The 15957-nt window shown below is 47.4% G+C and overlaps 2 protein-coding genes across 8 annotated transcripts in view; one reads left to right on the top strand and one right to left on the bottom strand.

Moving 5' to 3' along the window:
• CRYBA1 (crystallin beta A1) overlaps positions 1-15957 on the top strand; it is a 66070-nt gene that overhangs the window by 35888 nt on the left and 14225 nt on the right. The window contains exon 1 of one of the 6 annotated variants that reach the window (XM_056559031.1): positions 5785-5888. The exons of 3 other annotated variants lie outside the window; for them this stretch is intronic. In XM_056559031.1, coding sequence (XP_056415006.1) covers positions 5795-5888 — 94 coding nt within the window. In that variant the 5' untranslated portion in view covers positions 5785-5794. Of the gene's footprint in view, positions 1-5784; positions 5889-12221; positions 12284-15957 lie in introns of those variants that run through there. 2 more of the 6 variants (XM_056559036.1, XM_056559033.1) reach the window with 2 other exon arrangements.
• Positions 1-15957, bottom strand: part of LOC130356901 (beta-crystallin B1-like) — an 83589-nt gene that overhangs the window by 56474 nt on the left and 11158 nt on the right. Inside the window, exon 1 of one of the 2 annotated variants that reach the window (XM_056559040.1) lies at positions 12010-12060. The exons of the other annotated variant lie outside the window; for it this stretch is intronic. Within the exon in view, the coding sequence (XP_056415015.1) occupies positions 12010-12043 (34 nt within the window). The 5' untranslated portion in view covers positions 12044-12060. Of the gene's footprint in view, positions 1-12009; positions 12061-15957 lie in introns of those variants that run through there. 2 annotated transcript variants of the gene reach the window in all.

The following is a 15957-nucleotide window of genomic DNA, read 5'->3' as shown; positions in this document are numbered from 1 at the left end:
CCTTCTTCACGGAGATTCGAAGTGTCTTTGAGGAACCTGCCCGAGCCTCTTCTGCTGAGACTGCCCTGCTGAACCTGGTCCAGGGTAATTCTTCCGTTGGCGAGTGCGCCATCCAATTCCGTACTCTTGCCTCCGAATTATCCTGGAATAATTAGGCCCTCTGCGCGACCTTTAAAAAAGGCCTATCCAGCAACATTAAAGATGTTCTGGCCGTACGAGAAATTCCTGCTAACCTGCATGAACTTATTCATCTGGCCACTCGCATTGACATGCGTTTTTCCGAAAGGCGTCAGGAGCTCCGCCAGGATATGGACTTTGTTCGCACGAGGCGTTTTTTCTCCCCGGCTCCTCTCTCCTCTGGTCCTCTGCAATCCGTTCCTGTGCCTCCCGCCGTGGAGGCTATGCAAGTTGACCGGTCTCGCTTGACACCTCAAGAGAGGACACGACGCCGCATGGAGAATCTGTGCCTGTACTGTGCCGGTACCGAACACTTCCTGAAGGATTGTCCTATCCGTCCTCCCCGCCTGGAAAGACGTACGCTGACTCCGCACAAAGGTGGGACTGTTCTTGATGTCAACTCTGCTTCTCCACGCCTTACTGTGCCTGTGCGGATATCTTCCTCTACCTTCTCCTTCTCTACTATGGCCTTCTTGGATTCCGGATCTGCAGGAAATTTTATTTTGGCCTCTCTCATCAACAGGTCTCGCCAGACCCCTCTACATCAATTGTGTTAACAATGAAAGATTGGACTGTACCGTGCGTTACCGCACGGAACCCCTCCTAATGTGCATCGGACCTCATCACGAAAAAATTGAGTTTTTGGTCCTCTCCAATTGCACTTCCGAAATTCTTCTTGGATTACCGTGGCTTCAACGCCATTCCCCAACCCTTGATTGGTCCACAGGAGAAATCAAGAGCTGGGGTACTTCTTGTTTCAAGGACTGTCTTAAACCGGTTCCCAGTACTCCCTGCCGTGACCCTGTGGTTCCCACTGTAACCGGTCTTCCTAAGGCTTATATGGACTATGCTGACGTGTTTTGCAAAAAGCAAGCTGAGACTTTACCTCCTCACAGGCCTTATGACTGTCCTATTGACCTCCTCCCGGGTACTACTCCACCCCGGGGCAGAATTTATCCTCTGTCCGCTCCAGAGACTCTTGCTATGTCTGAATACGTCCAGGAAAATTTAAAAAAGGGGTTTATCCGCAAATCCTCCTCTCCTGCCGGAGCTGGATTTTTTTTTGTGTCCAAAAAAGATGGCTCCCTACGTCCTTGCATTGATTACCGCGGACTTAATAAAATCACGGTAAAGAACCGCTACCCCCTACCTCTTATCTCAGAACTCTTTGATCGCCTTCAAGGTGCCCACATCTTTACCAAACTGGACTTAAGAGGTGCTTATAATCTCATCCGCATCAGGGAGGGGGACGAATGGAAGACTGCATTTAACACCAGAGATGGACACTTTGAGTATCTGGTCATGCCCTTTGGCCTGTGCAACGCCCCTGCCGTCTTCCAAGACTTTGTTAATGAAATTTTTCGTGATCTCTTATATTCCTGTGTTGTTGTTTATCTGGACGATATTCTGATTTTTTCTGCCAACTTAGAAGAACACCGCCAGCATGTCCGCATGGTTCTTCAGAGACTTCGAGACAATCAACTTTATGCCAAAATGGAGAAATGTCTGTTTGAATGTCAATCTCTTCCTTTCCTAGGATACTTGGTCTCTGGCAAGGGATTACAAATGGACCCGGATAAACTCTCTGCCGTCTTAGATTGGCCACGCCCCTCCGGACTCCGTGCTATCCAACGTTTTTTGGGGTTCGCCAATTATTACAGACAATTTATTCCACACTTTTCCACTATTGTGGCTCCTATCGTGGCTTTAACCAAGAAAAATGCCAATCCCAAGTCCTGGTCTCCCCAAGCGGAAGACGCATTTAAACGGCTCAAGTCTGCCTTTTCTTCTGCTCCCGTGCTCTCCAGACCTGACCCATCTAAACCCTTCCTATTGGAGGTAGATGCCTCCTCAGTGGGAGCTGGAGCGGTCCTTCTACAAAAAAATTCTTCCGGGCATGCTGTTACTTGTGGTTTTTTTTCTAGGACCTTCTCTCCGGCGGAGAGAAACTACTCCATCGGGGATCGAGAACTACTGGCCATTAAATTGGCACTTGAGGAATGGAGGCATCTGCTGGAGGGATCAAAATTTCCAGTTATCATTTACACCGATCACAAGAATCTCTCCTATCTCCAGTCTGCCCAACGGCTGAACCCTCGCCAGGCCAGGTGGTCGTTGTTCTTTGCCCGTTTTAACTTTGAAATTCATTTTCGCCCTGCCGACAAGAACATTAAGGCCGATGCCCTCTCTCGTTCCTCGGATGCCTCGGAAGTAGAGGTCTCTCCGCAACACATCATTCCTCCTGACTGTCTGATCTCCACTTCTCCAGCCTCCATCAGGCAAACTCCTCCAGGGAAGACCTTCGTTTCTCCACGCCAACGTCTCGGGATTCTCAAATGGGGTCACTCCTCCCACCTCGCAGGCCATGCGGGCATCAAAAAGTCCTTGCAACTCATCTCTCGTTTCTATTGGTGGCCGACTCTGGAGACGGATGTTGTTGATTTTGTGCAGGCCTGTACTGTCTGTGCCCGGGATAAGACTCCTCGCCAGAAGCCTGCTGGTCTCCTTCATCCTCTGCCTGTCCCCGAACAGCCTTGGTCACTGATTGGTATGGACTTTATTACAGACTTACCCCCATCCCGTGGCAACACTGTTGTTTGGGTGGTCGTTGATCGATTTTCCAAGATGGCACATTTTATTCCTCTTCCTGGTCTTCCTTCAGCGCCTCAGTTGGCAAAACAATTTTTTGTACACATTTTTCGTCTTCACGGTTTGCCCACACAGATCGTCTCGGATAGAGGCGTCCAATTCGTGTCTAAATTCTGGAGGGCCCTCTGTAAACAGCTCAAGATTAAATTAAACTTCTCTTCTTCTTATCATCCCCAATCCAATGGGCAAGTAGAAAGAATTAACCAGGTCCTGGGTGACTATTTACGGCATTTTGTTTCCTCCCGCCAGGATGACTGGGCAGATCTTCTACCATGGGCCGAATTCTCATACAACTTCAGAGTCTCTGAATCTTCTGCTAAGTCCCCATTTTTCGTGGTGTACGGCCGTCACCCTCTTCCCCCCCTCCCTACTCCCTTGCCCTCTGGTTTGCCCGCTGTGGATGAAGTGACTCGTGATCTTTCCACCATATGGAAAGAGACCCAAAATTCTCTTTTACAGGCTTCATCCCGCATGAAAAGGTTTGCCGATAAGAAAAGAAGAACTCCCCCCATTTTTGCTCCCAGAGACAAGGTATGGCTCTGGCTAAATATGTCCGCTTTCGTGTCCCCAGTTACAAACTGAGACCACGCTATCTTGGTCCTTTCAAAGTCTTGTGCCAGATTAATCCTGTCTCTTACAAACTCCTTCTTCCTCCTTCTCTCCGTATTCCCAATGCCTTCCATGTCTCTCTCCTTAAACCACTCATCATCAACCGTTTCTCTCCCAAACTTGTTTCTCCCACTCCTGTTTCCGGTTCTTCTGACATCTTCTCCGTGAAGGAGATACTGGCCTCCAAGACGGTCAGAGGAAAAAGATTTTTCTTGGTAGATTGGGAGGGCTGTGGTCCAGAAGAGAGATCCTGGGAACCTGAGGACAACATCCTAGACAAAAGTCTGGTCCTCAGGTTCTCAGGCTCCAAGAAGAGGGGGAGACCCAAGGGGGGGGTACTGTTACGCCGAGCGCTCCGGGTCACCGCTCCTCCCCGGAGCGCTCGCAACATCCTCGCAATTGCAGCGCCCCGGTCAGACCTGCTGACCGGGTGCGCTGCGATACCTCTCCCAGCCGGGATGCGATTCGCGATGCGGGTGGCGCCCGCTCGCGATGCGCACCCCGGCTCCCGTACCTGACTCGCTCTCCGTCGGTCTTGTCCCGGCGCGCGCGGCCCCGCTCCTTAGGGCGCGCGCGCGCCGGGTCTCTGCGATTTAAAGGGCCACTGCGCCACTGATTGGCGCAGTTGGCTTAATTAGTGTGTTCACATGTGCACTCCCTATTTATACCTCACTTCCCCTGCACTCCCTCGCCGGATCTTGTTGCCATCGTGCCAGTGAAAGCGTTTCCTTGTGTGTTCCTAGCCTGTGTTCCAGACCTCCTGCCGTTGCCCCTGACTACGATCCTTGCTGCCTGCCCCGACCTTCTGCTACGTCCGACCTTGCTCTTGTCTACTCCCTTGTACCGCGCCTATCTTCAGCAGTCAGAGAGGTTGAGCCGTTGCTGGTGGATACGACCTGGTTGCTACCGCCGCTGCAAGACCATCCCGCTTTGCCGCGGGCTCTGGTGAATACCAGTAGCAACTTAGAACCGGTCCACCAGCACAGTCCACGCCAATCCCTCTCTGGCACAGAGGATCCACCTCCTGCCAGCCGAGTCGTGACATACAATATGTATTAGTCTTCTATTCTTGAAGGGATTGATGTTCTGTTTATTGTCAAGTGGGAGAGGAAATCTCCAGAAGCTCAGGAGAGGATTGGTGTTTATGCACATAAATATTCTTGTCACATCTGGGCAGGGAAGGAGTGCATACTCTTCTCGCCCACCCAAACCCCCCACCCCCACCGCTGCCTAGTTACGTACCAGCCGTAGGTAGCGGGTCCGTAATCACGGTGATGGTCCCTACTTTCAATAAGTGAGGGCAGTCCAGTCAAAATTATAAACTATAATGCAGACGGAGGTCGGGACAAATAATGGAATAACTCAGACTAACAAAAATAACTAAACATACACACAATAAGTCGCTGTGCACATAAGCAATGAGTCAATACCAAGAGGTTACAGATAAGCCAATACGCAAAGCCATGAGAAGAGTCAGAGAGCGGAGCCAAAGGGTCAAAATGCCATATATAACAGATTCAGTATAAATGCTAGCTAGGAGTACACAGAGCTCTATAGCAGGCAAGGATTGGGAGTAGACTGCCAGCTTATATAGAGCCAGAACAGGTTCTCCAATTAAGGTGAGCTGACCTGTACAGACAGACGGGCGCAACCCAGCAGCAAGAAATAACAAAGAACCTGTCAGAACCTTTTAGCCCTATAGGTTCTGACAATTCTATGGCGAGTTTCCCCCCAGGAGAAAAATTACAAAATTGGTATTATAATACTGTGAAGCTCCATAAGATGTTCCCGGTGGTCTGATAACTTTGTTGGTGCTGTAAAAAGGAGAAAGGTTCAATGGAACATATTTGGTGGCCTTGGTGTTGTATCCAGATCCACTGGGATAGTGTCTTTGCTCTGTACAATAAGGTATGTTCAGAGTCGTTTCAACCTTCTCTACAACTAGCACTCTTGTCTCTGTCCTAGGGCTTAACTGCATCTTATAAAGAATGGTTTCCTTTGCCATTTCCTCCATGCTGCACATATTATTATTCCCCATTAATGGAAGCTTACACGTACTCTGTCAGATGGTAACTATCTGAATTGCTTACATTCCATCACGCATATGAAGCTACCCTTGACGGTGTTTCTAGAGATAAATTTATTGGGAGACCTTTTGTGATTCTGGTGATTAATCCTAATGCATGTCTACCCATTGGTGTACCTCAGAGATGTACTGGGGTATATTTTCCTCCCTCCCCTATGTTCTCTTGTTTTCCTTGTCCTTTTTAGTTTTTTCTCTTTTTTTGTTCCTCTATTTAACTGTTCTGTTCTCTTTCTCACAATATGTCCTTACTTTTTCTTAGGGCCGGTTCACACTATGTTTGTAGTGTATGGGTGTCGGATCAGGTTGGGAGGAGTGAAAACCGGCTTCCCCCATACCCCAGCCGGATCCGTCCGGAACCCCATTGTTGGTAAAATTATATTTTGATATCTATGTTCTCTGTATTTATATATATATATATATATATATATATATATATATATATCTTCCTAGCTTCTGTTAACTTTCATCTTAGTTCTGGCCAGCACCCAGTGATACTTGAAACTAGGCAACGGACCTCTGGGTAGTAGAATGAAATGTATCAACTTTTATTAGTTTTAAGTTTCTATTTTCTCACTGCTTAGTTATAAATCACAATATGGCGCCTGCTTCTTGTAGCATGCCCTGCTAGAATCGAAACAAACTAGTGGCCTCCAAGGTACTGAAGCTTGAATGTACTGGTTTGCTGAGCAGACAGTAAAGTTCTTGACCAGTGAGCATATCAGTTATGATGTAACTGCTTACTTGCTTTGATAAAAGTTGGTGAATGCCTTAGCTCAGGGGATTCTTTACTTGACGTTTTCTATGTAAGGATCGCCCATACATCGATATATTTAATAAACCTATTGCCTTGACGATATCGGGAGTTAACTGATCTCTGGAGAAGAGTTTTTCTGACTCCCATTCATTTCAATGAGCCGACCGGAGTCAAACGCTGACTCCAGTCGGCTAATTTTTTTGCCCCGTATACGGTTCTCTCACCGGACCTATGACCGTGGTATACACGGTTTTAGATCCGGTGGGAAAACCGTATACGGGGAGTCGACCGTATATAAATGAGCCGACCGGAGTCAGCATATATTTATAAGTAAAAATATATAAAATGAGCCGACCGGAGTCAGCGTTTGACTTCGGTCGGTTCACTGAAATGAATGGGGTTCTTTCCGTATCCGGCTGGGGTACGGGAGTGTCCAGTTTTCGCTCCTCCCAACTGGATCCAGCACCTGTACACTACAAATGTAGTGTGAACCCACCCTAAGCCTTACAGTTGGCCTTATCGGTCCCTTGCGGAATGCCTTGTTTTGTCTTTCAGTGACAATTTTATTGTATATGTGCCATACAATAGCATTATGCACCTTTTTCCTTGTCACAAGAAGCGCCGCAGCCAGACGTGCTGGCTGCGAGTGCGCTTCGGCTCTGTACTCATGTGCTGCTTCTGCCACCGTTCACGTTGCGGGACACGCCCGCAATGGAATGCAGGACTCTCACTCTCCTCTCCGCATCTCTGTCCCCTCCACTGTTCCCTGCTGTTGGCGCATGCGCCCCCGCCTCCTAGAGCATGCACCAGCTTCCTCAGATTTAAAGGGCCAGTGCACCATTTATTGGTGCTTGGTTGGTCCTGTGTCTATTTAACCCCACACTTCCTTTCTGTCCTTGCCGGATCTATGTGCTCACTAGCCCTAGAGAAAGCGTTCCAGTTGGGTGTTGTCTAACAGTGTTCCTGACCTCTTGCTCTGTGACCTGACCTTGCTCCTGTGCCGCCTACCCTCTGACCTCCTAGCTTTGTTCCTGACCACACTCCTGTGCCGCCTGCCCTGACCTCTTGCATACATAGACTACGAGTTTGCCTCATCTTACCTGTGCCACGTAACACCTCAGCAGCCTGTGTGGACGAGTCGTATCAGGGGTAGCGACCTGGGTGCCGCCTGGCGCAGCAAGTCCATACCGCTTTGCGTCGGGCTCTGGTGAAAACCAGCGGCACCGTAGACTCCACTCCCTGGTACGGCCCATGCCATCATCCACACAGGTTTAGTGGATTCCCTGCTCCACTGCTGTTTCATTCCTTTTAAATGTGTACTTGTTGTGATGACATGTTATATTTTTCAGCTTTTTTTGGGGACACTTGATTTACTACCCAAAAAAGTTTTTTTAAAGTAGCGCAATAAGAGAAAAAACTATATAAATATTGGTATTTCTTTAATCAAAATTACCCACAATATAAAGAAATTGTGTCAGTTTGGGGGAAAACCTCCAAAATTTGTATTTTTTTTTCAATTTCTCCCCACAAATAAAATTTTTGGGGTTTTGCCATACATTTTTGGCAAATTGAAAGGTGCTATTAAAAAGTACAATTGGTTGCACAAAAAACAAGACTGTGTATGACTGCGGATGGAAAAATAACAGAGTTATGGCTCTTAAAAGTAAAAAAAAAAATGATCATCTAAAAATGAAGATTGACTGTCCACAAGGCCAAAATCTGTGGTATCTTTAAGGGGTTAAATGCCCATGCAGGGCAATTGTCAGGACAACGGAAGAAACTGCTGACTGTGCGGAATGAAAAATGAAGACAGCACTGGAGCACTGTCTCAGGTAAGTTCATCATGGCATACACATATTTTCACAATATAGTTTGTTTTCAGTCACCATTCCAAGTTTTCAGAAAAGCAGCCAAAAAATTTAAAAAAAATCCCCAATATTACCTCATTTTGGAAACTAGACCTCTCAGAAATGTCATCTAGGAATGTACAAATCATGTTGACCTCACAAGTGTTTCATAAAATGTATTTATATTGGGCCATGAAAATAAAAAGTTACTTTGTTCAATTATACTGTATGTAGTTTTAGCAAAAAAAATCTGATTTTCAAAGAAATGTTGGTAATTGGTTGCAAACAAATTGCTCCTTGAATATGGTAAAAGCTTATATGTGTCATAAAGTGCTGTTTGGGCACACAGCAGGGCTCATAGTGGAAGGAGAGCCATTTGGTATTTCAATGCAGATTTTGCCAAAATGGTTGACTGGCATCATGTTGCACTTACAGAACCCTAAGATACCAGTAAAGTGGAACCCTGGATAAGTGATTGCAATTTTGGAAAATCCTCCCCTTAAGTGTATGGAGTCTTTTAACCCCCAAAGGTGGCATTTTATTTCTATCAATTCAGCCTTATAAGGACTTGTTTACTTAAATTGGAAAATTGTATTAATATTTTTATTTGGTGAGGGAGAGGGGTTTACAAGCTAATGTTTTAGGTTTTGTTTTTACAATACTGATTGTTGTTACGCCGAGCGCTCCGGGTCCCTGCTCCTCCCCGGAGCGCTCGCGGCGTTCACCTTCTTGCAGCGCCCCGGTCAGGCCCGCTGACCGGGAGCGCTGCATTAATGTTACCGGCGGGGATGCGACTCGCGTAGCGGGACGCGCCCGCTTGCGGCTCGCATCCCCGTCTCCTCACCCGTCCTGCTCCCCGACGGCTCAGTCCCGGCGCGCGCGGCCCCTCTGCGATTTAAATGGCCAGTGCGCCACTGATTGGCGCCTGGCCCAATTAGTGCTCACACCTTTGCCCTCTCTCTATAACCTCACTTCCCCTTCCCAGTATTGCCGGATCTTGTTGCCTTGTGCCAGTGAAAGCGTTCCCTGTATGTCCCAAGCCAGTGTTCCAGACCCTCTGCCGTTGCCCCTGACTACGATCCTTGCTGCCTGCCCAGACCTTCTGCTACGTCCGACCTTGCTCTTGCCTAATCCCTTGTACCACGCCTGTCTCAGTCGTCAGTTGGGGTTGAGTCGCTATCGGGTGGAACGACCTGGGGGTTACCTGCCACTGCAAGTCCATCCCGCTTTGCGGCGGGCTCTGGTGAAAACCAGTAACCCCTTAGACTCCGTTCCCCTGGTACGGCCCACGTCATTACCCCACTGACACAGAGGATCCACCACCAGTATCCTCACAGTATCCGGATCCTGACAATTGTGAGATATGGGTAATGTTACCTATATTTTGCAGGTCAATCTGACCACAGCAATACCAAATCTATATAGCTTTTTATGTTTTACTACTTGTGCACAAGAAAAACATTTAAAGGAATTCTCCAAAAATTGCAATGAATCACCTATCCACAGGAGTGCAGATCTATCTCTATAATAGGTTGTCCTTACTTAGAGCAGCCTTTAGGTGATAGAGGGACATCAAATGTATCATATGCACCTCTGTTGCCCTATAAAGGCAGGTTCACACTTTGGAGCTGAGAAATTCTGCTTGGAAATTCCCATGCAGCAGCCTCCTATTGTTTTAACTGGGGTTCCACTGTGGACAATTTTGCTGCAGAAATTCAAATTCCGGACTCTGCCAAAAGAAAGGTAATGTTCATTGTTTTGGCAGAATCTGTTTGGATATGCGTTGCTGTCTATGGAGACAGCACATGTCCGAGTGGTCCTAGCACTGACTGATTTGGATGGTGTCCGCAGCAGATGTATTCTCCACCCGGAATATTTCCAGGTGGAGATGGTGTAAAATGAATGTACCCCAAAATTGGAAGCACAATGCTGTGCATGGCAGCCCATATTCTGCCAACTCAGAATGACCAGATCAGAAGTGTTGCAGACATACACATGACTCTGGAAAATTTGGCTATGACATTTTAAGGTCAGCAAAACATTCAAGAAAAGGTGGAAGCATTTAACTGTGTGCTGCCTGAGAGGTCAGTAAAGCAGCATTGAGGTCATGGTGTTAACAAAAAACTAAAATGCTGCCATATTCATGGTTTTGGTGGTGACGCCTCTGTCTCTTCGCCCTTTGATCTGTTGCAGTTCTTTCTGCTGTGACCTCCCACATTCAGGCCATATATTGTCTATTCTCTTTATGACTCAGTAGTTCAGAACAATTCAGCTTTGGCTCGGTTTTATGTCAGGTCACTAAACACCGTTAAGATTAACAATATGAGCCGTGGTTTTTCTCAAGGTAGCCCCTTATGTATGCTATATCTATCGGGAAATATATAGATCTGTTGTAGCTGTAGTCTACCGAGTTCAAAGTTGTCCCTCCGCAACCAAAGGGATCACAATAAATCTGTGTCAACTGATATATATTGTCATGAGGTAAAAAGAGAAACCGATATGGAGATAACCCCCCACAAAGTAAGGCACAGGAAAATCTAAATCCAAGACATAATGGGGTAGATAAATTAAAATAAGTGCTTTGCCAAAACTACAGTAATTTAGATGAGCGCAAGGTATATTCATCCAACAACTGATCCAATAACCTATAACTTACAAGAACAGATACTTTGCACTCTTCTTTCCTGATTATGTAAATTCTCATGTCGACTTTAGAGACAACTTTTTGTAAATGTTTAAAGGGGTTCTCCGGTGCTTACACATCTTTTCCCCTATCCAAAGAATAGGGGATAAGTTGCCTGATCGCGGGAGTCCCGCCGCTGGGGACCCCCGGGATCATGGACGCGGCACCCCGTTTGTAATCAGTCCCCAGAGCGCGTTTGCTCCGGGACTGATTCCAGGCGACCACCGGGCCAGCGGCGTGTGACGTCACGCCTCCGCCCCCGTGTGACGTCACGCTCCGCCCCTCAATAGCTGTCACGCCCCCTCCCGTAGGCTTGCATGGAGGGGCGGAGCGTGACATCACACGGGGGCGGAGGCGTGACGTCACACGCTGCCGGCCCGGTGGTCGCCTGGAATCAGTCCCGGAGCGAACACGCTCCGGGGACTGATTACAAACGGGGTGCCGCGTGCATGATCCCGGGGGTCCCCAGCAGCGGGACTCCCGCGATCAGGCATCTTATCCCCTATCCTTTGGATAGGGGAAAAGATGTGTAAGCACCAGAGTACCCCCTTTAATGAAAACGTAACTTTTTTTGGACAGGGGATAAGGACCTCCCGCAATCTCCCTGCAGCAGCCCACATTCTATGCGTAGCTGCGTCTGAAGTTTGGGAAACCTCCGGGCTTCCGAGACGGGGACGTGACGTCACGCCACGCCCCCTCCATTAATTTTTATGGGAGGGGGCGTAACGGACGCAATGCCCCCTCCCATAGACATGAATGAAGGGGGCTTGGTGTGACATCACGTTCCCGCCTCATAAGCCCGGAGGTTTCCGAAACTTCAGACGCAGCTACGCATAGAATGCGGGCTGCTGCAGGGAGATCTGCTGCCTCGATAAGACATCTTATCCCCTATACTTTCGATAGGGTATAACATGATTTTGCCCGGAATACCCCTTTAAAATGCAGTGCACACCTACCGTGTTTCCCCGAAAATAAGACACTGTCTTATTTTTTATTTTTGCTCAAGAAGACACACTATGGCTTATTTTCAGGGGATGTCTTTTTTTTGTTTTTGCAACAGCTGGAGGCACACTGGTTGGGAAATCATATGCCCAATTTCTTCCTTCTTATGCCCATTCCCCACCCCTTATTTTACGTCACTGTTTGAACATGAAATGGAGAGAAATTTACTGAATTTCTCCTCCATTTCTTGAACCATACCCACCTGGCCTGCTCTCCTTCCCATGCGGATGCACCATAGAGTATTGGGAGGAAGTTGCTTTAACTTCCTCCCAGTGCTAGGCAACTGCAGGCACTTGGGAGCCGACACCGCACAAAAGTCGCGTCCCCACGCTGATCGGCTGGGACACGGGACCAGCCGCCACTGCACGGTACCTGGACATCCATACAGTACCTGTCAAGATGGGGCAGATGAGAAGGGATGACCGTCTTCATTACCTTCAATAGGCCACGACTACCACTATGGCTTATTTTCGGGGGTATGGCTTATATTGAGCCAATACATAGAACTCCTGGTATGGCTTATTTTATGGGTATGTCTTTTTTTCGGGGAAGCACGGTATCAGTAACAACAATATTCTGTATAAAATATGAATCTTTATTTGCAAATGATATAAAAAAAATACATAGATACAAAAAGACAATTAAAAACAATTAAAACTGCTCTAACCAGAGCAACCTCCTACAAAAACATGAGGGGAGGATATAACCACCCTCAAGAGGGCACATGGATATAAATGGTAGGCAGATAATACTGCTCAGTCCGTCAAGAGCCCCAACCATATATGTGGCAGAAAAAAACAATACCTAGTGTACAGAATCAAATAACACATTATTACAAACCTGCAGGCATTAGCTATGTGAGGAGCATTGTTACATAACTGGGGGCATTACTCATGTTGGGGCATTATTACATAACTGGGGGCATTATTACCTAAATGGGGTCATTATCTATGTGGGGGGCATTATTACCTAACTGGGGGCATTACTTATGTGGGGGCATTATTACCTAACTGGGGGCATTGCCTATGTGGGGGCATTATTACCTAACTGGGGGCATTATTACTCAACTGGGGGCATTACCTACCTGATGGGGGCACATGCCTGAAGCTGTGTAAGGGGCACCAACATTTCTGATGGCAGCCCTGAGTACAATCATGGGTGCCTTTTTTTTAACTATAACAGATAGTAAGTGGGAGATAAATATACACTTTCTTTAACCTGTTGGGGACCAATGGTGTACAGGCACGCCCTTGCGTCCCGGTACTTGAGGACCAAGGGTGTATCTGTATGCCCTTGGTATTTCCGATCACCGCCGCTCGCCAGGCGGTGATCAGAACGGGATGCGGAAATCATTCAGCAGGCATCACAGCACATCACTGAGGAACATCAAAAGGGCAGGGGCTCAAGCCCCCTTTCTAGTCAACCTGTTCACGTCCCTGGTGCCAGCCACCGTACCCCTGTGTGCGATTGCCCTGACAACTGACAGTAATATATCACTGATCAGCGTTTTTTTTTTAGGGTTCAGGCAGGTGCTTTTTTATTTCTCCCCCCTTTTTTGTGTGTTCTGTGCTCCCTGTCGCCACTGAGCTCTAATCAGTGGCCCACACAACTTATTAGGTATCCGCTCTTTGGCGCAGGGTTTTTTGCGCTAGAAGTACACCCTTAATTTTTTGTTCTTTGTTAGGGGGTGGATTAGGAATACAGTAGAAGCACCCCACACATAAACACAAAGTTTCAAACACACACACTCTCATAAAAGTTAGAAAATGGCTCGCAGGGCGTTTTCGGCGGAGGAGGCATATGTCTTACCTCCGACACCAAAAGCGCCAGTGAGGGCGAGGAAGACCCCACTTACCTGTTGTCTTCCTCGCTCTCCTCATCATCTAGTGATGATGAGCCCCCAAGGCAGCGGAGACACCGCCATGCGAGGCCAGAAACCTCCCATGCAACTGACCCCATGCCCCAAACTAGTACAAGTGACCCTGCCACCCTTACTAATATGCTGGCCCACCAGGCAAGTACCCTTTACCGGTGAACCTGTCTGGATTTCCCCAGAGAACTTCGAGCCTGTGATTCCTGAGTTTGTTGGCAACTGAGGAATCAAGCTTGACATTGCCGTTTTCACTGAAATTTACTTTTTTAGTTATTTTTTCAGTGACGATTTTGTCAATATGATGGTGGCGCAGACAAACCTGTACACCCAACAGTTTGTCACCACGCACCTTGGCTCCATTTTGGATAGGCCTAATGGATGGTACGCTGTCAATACAGCCGAAATGAGGACATATTGGGGCCTCGTGCTGCATATGGGCCTAGTCAAAAAAAACAGTGTCAGGCAATACTAGAAAGGGGACGTCCTCTACCAGACCCCTCTCTACAGTATGGCCATGACACGGGGAAGTTTTGAGGCCCCAAACTAGTACAAACGACCCTGCCACACTTACTAATATGCTGGCCCACCATGCATGTACCCTTTACCGGTGAACCTGTCTGAATTTCCCCAGAGAACTTCGAGCCTGTGATTCCTGAGTTTGTTGGTAACTCAGGAATCAAGCTTGACATTGCCGGTTTCACTGAAATTAACTTTTTTAGTTATTTTTTCAGTGACGTCTTTGTCAATATGATGGTGGCGCAGACAAACCTGTACACCCAACAGTTTGTCGTCACGCACCTTGGCTCCATTTTGGATAGACCCAATGGATGGTACGCCATCAATACAGCCAAAATGAGGACATATTGGGGCCTCTTGCTGCATATGGGCCTAGTCAAAAAACAGGCAATACTGGAGTGGGGATGTCAGGCTGGTCACCGATCACTTCAGGGACAAATTTTTGGAGGCCCAAAGGGAGGTCTCTATTGATGAATCCCTCTTTAGGTTTAAGAGGAGACTCATTTTCCGCCAATATATTCCCACTAAGCTGTGAGGAATGGCGTGAAACTCTATAAACTCTGTGAGAATACCTCAGGGTACACTTATGTTTGTGTACGAGGGTCGAGATTCCCGTATTGAACCCCCAGAATGTCCCCCCATTCTGGGTGTCAACAGGAAGATCTTGTGGGACCTTTTACACCCACTACTGGATAAGGGTTACCACCTTTTTGGGGAAAACTTTTATATCAGTATCCCTCTGTTCAAATCGCTGTTAGATCTACGTCCGCTTGTGGGACCATGCGAAAAAATCAGAGACCCCTCCCGACCTATCCCCTCCAGGCATCAATCCCCAGGGGTGAGACAGGGTCCTTACCAGTGAAAACCTGTTGCTGGTCAGATATAAGGACAAGAGGGATGTTGCTGACCACAATTCATGGTAACGGCAGCACCCCTGTCCCTGTGAGAGGTACCGCAGCACCGATCCTCAAGCCTGATTGTATCGTGGACAACAATCAGTATATGGGGGAAGTTGATCTCTCTGATCAAGTCCTCAAGCCAGATAACGCCATGCGCAAAACCCTGGCATGGTACAAAAAAGTTGTGGTCTACATGGTCCAGGTTGCCATGTACAACGCATTTGCACTGGCAACACAGGGAGATTTCTTCAGTTCCAGGAGGTGCTCATAAAGACCCTGATCTTTGGAGATAAGGGGGAACGGTACCAGCACTTCCGGAACAGTAGGTGCCCGGATCGTCCCAGGCCAACACTTTCCAGTTGAAGTCCCCTACACTGGAAAGAAGGGACAGCCCCAGAAAAAATGCAGAGTGTGTTGCATGAGGAGGATCATCCAGGCCTCTGCATTCAAGATTGCTTCAGGGAGTATCACACTTCCATGGAGTACTAAATTTTTAAATCCTCTTACCCCATTTTAATTTCCCTTGATTTTACCTTGATTCCCTTGAATGTACCTGTCCTCAGTACATTGTCTTCCAAATTTTAAACCCCAAAACCCCCCAAAAAACCTTAACATAATACCCCTAATAACACTTCTTGGGGGTATTGGGTCATGTGTCACCGAGTCACTTGCATTAGGGGTGCATATTTGAGGCAACAATTTAGGGATGGCCACACACAAAACATTTTCAGAATGATGAAGCAGAGCATAGGGTTTGGGGCGGGCATAATTTTTACTTTTGGCTATGCCCTAGGTCATCATTCTGGGTACCTAATTTGCATATTAGTAGGAAAAAAGCAATACAATTTTCATTTTTCACATA

Source organism: Hyla sarda, chromosome 2 (genome assembly GCF_029499605.1).
Source record: "Hyla sarda isolate aHylSar1 chromosome 2, aHylSar1.hap1, whole genome shotgun sequence".
Taxonomy (NCBI): domain Eukaryota; kingdom Metazoa; phylum Chordata; class Amphibia; order Anura; family Hylidae; genus Hyla; species Hyla sarda.
Note: the sequence above shows the minus strand (reverse complement) of the source record. Positions and strands in the feature narration are given on the sequence as shown.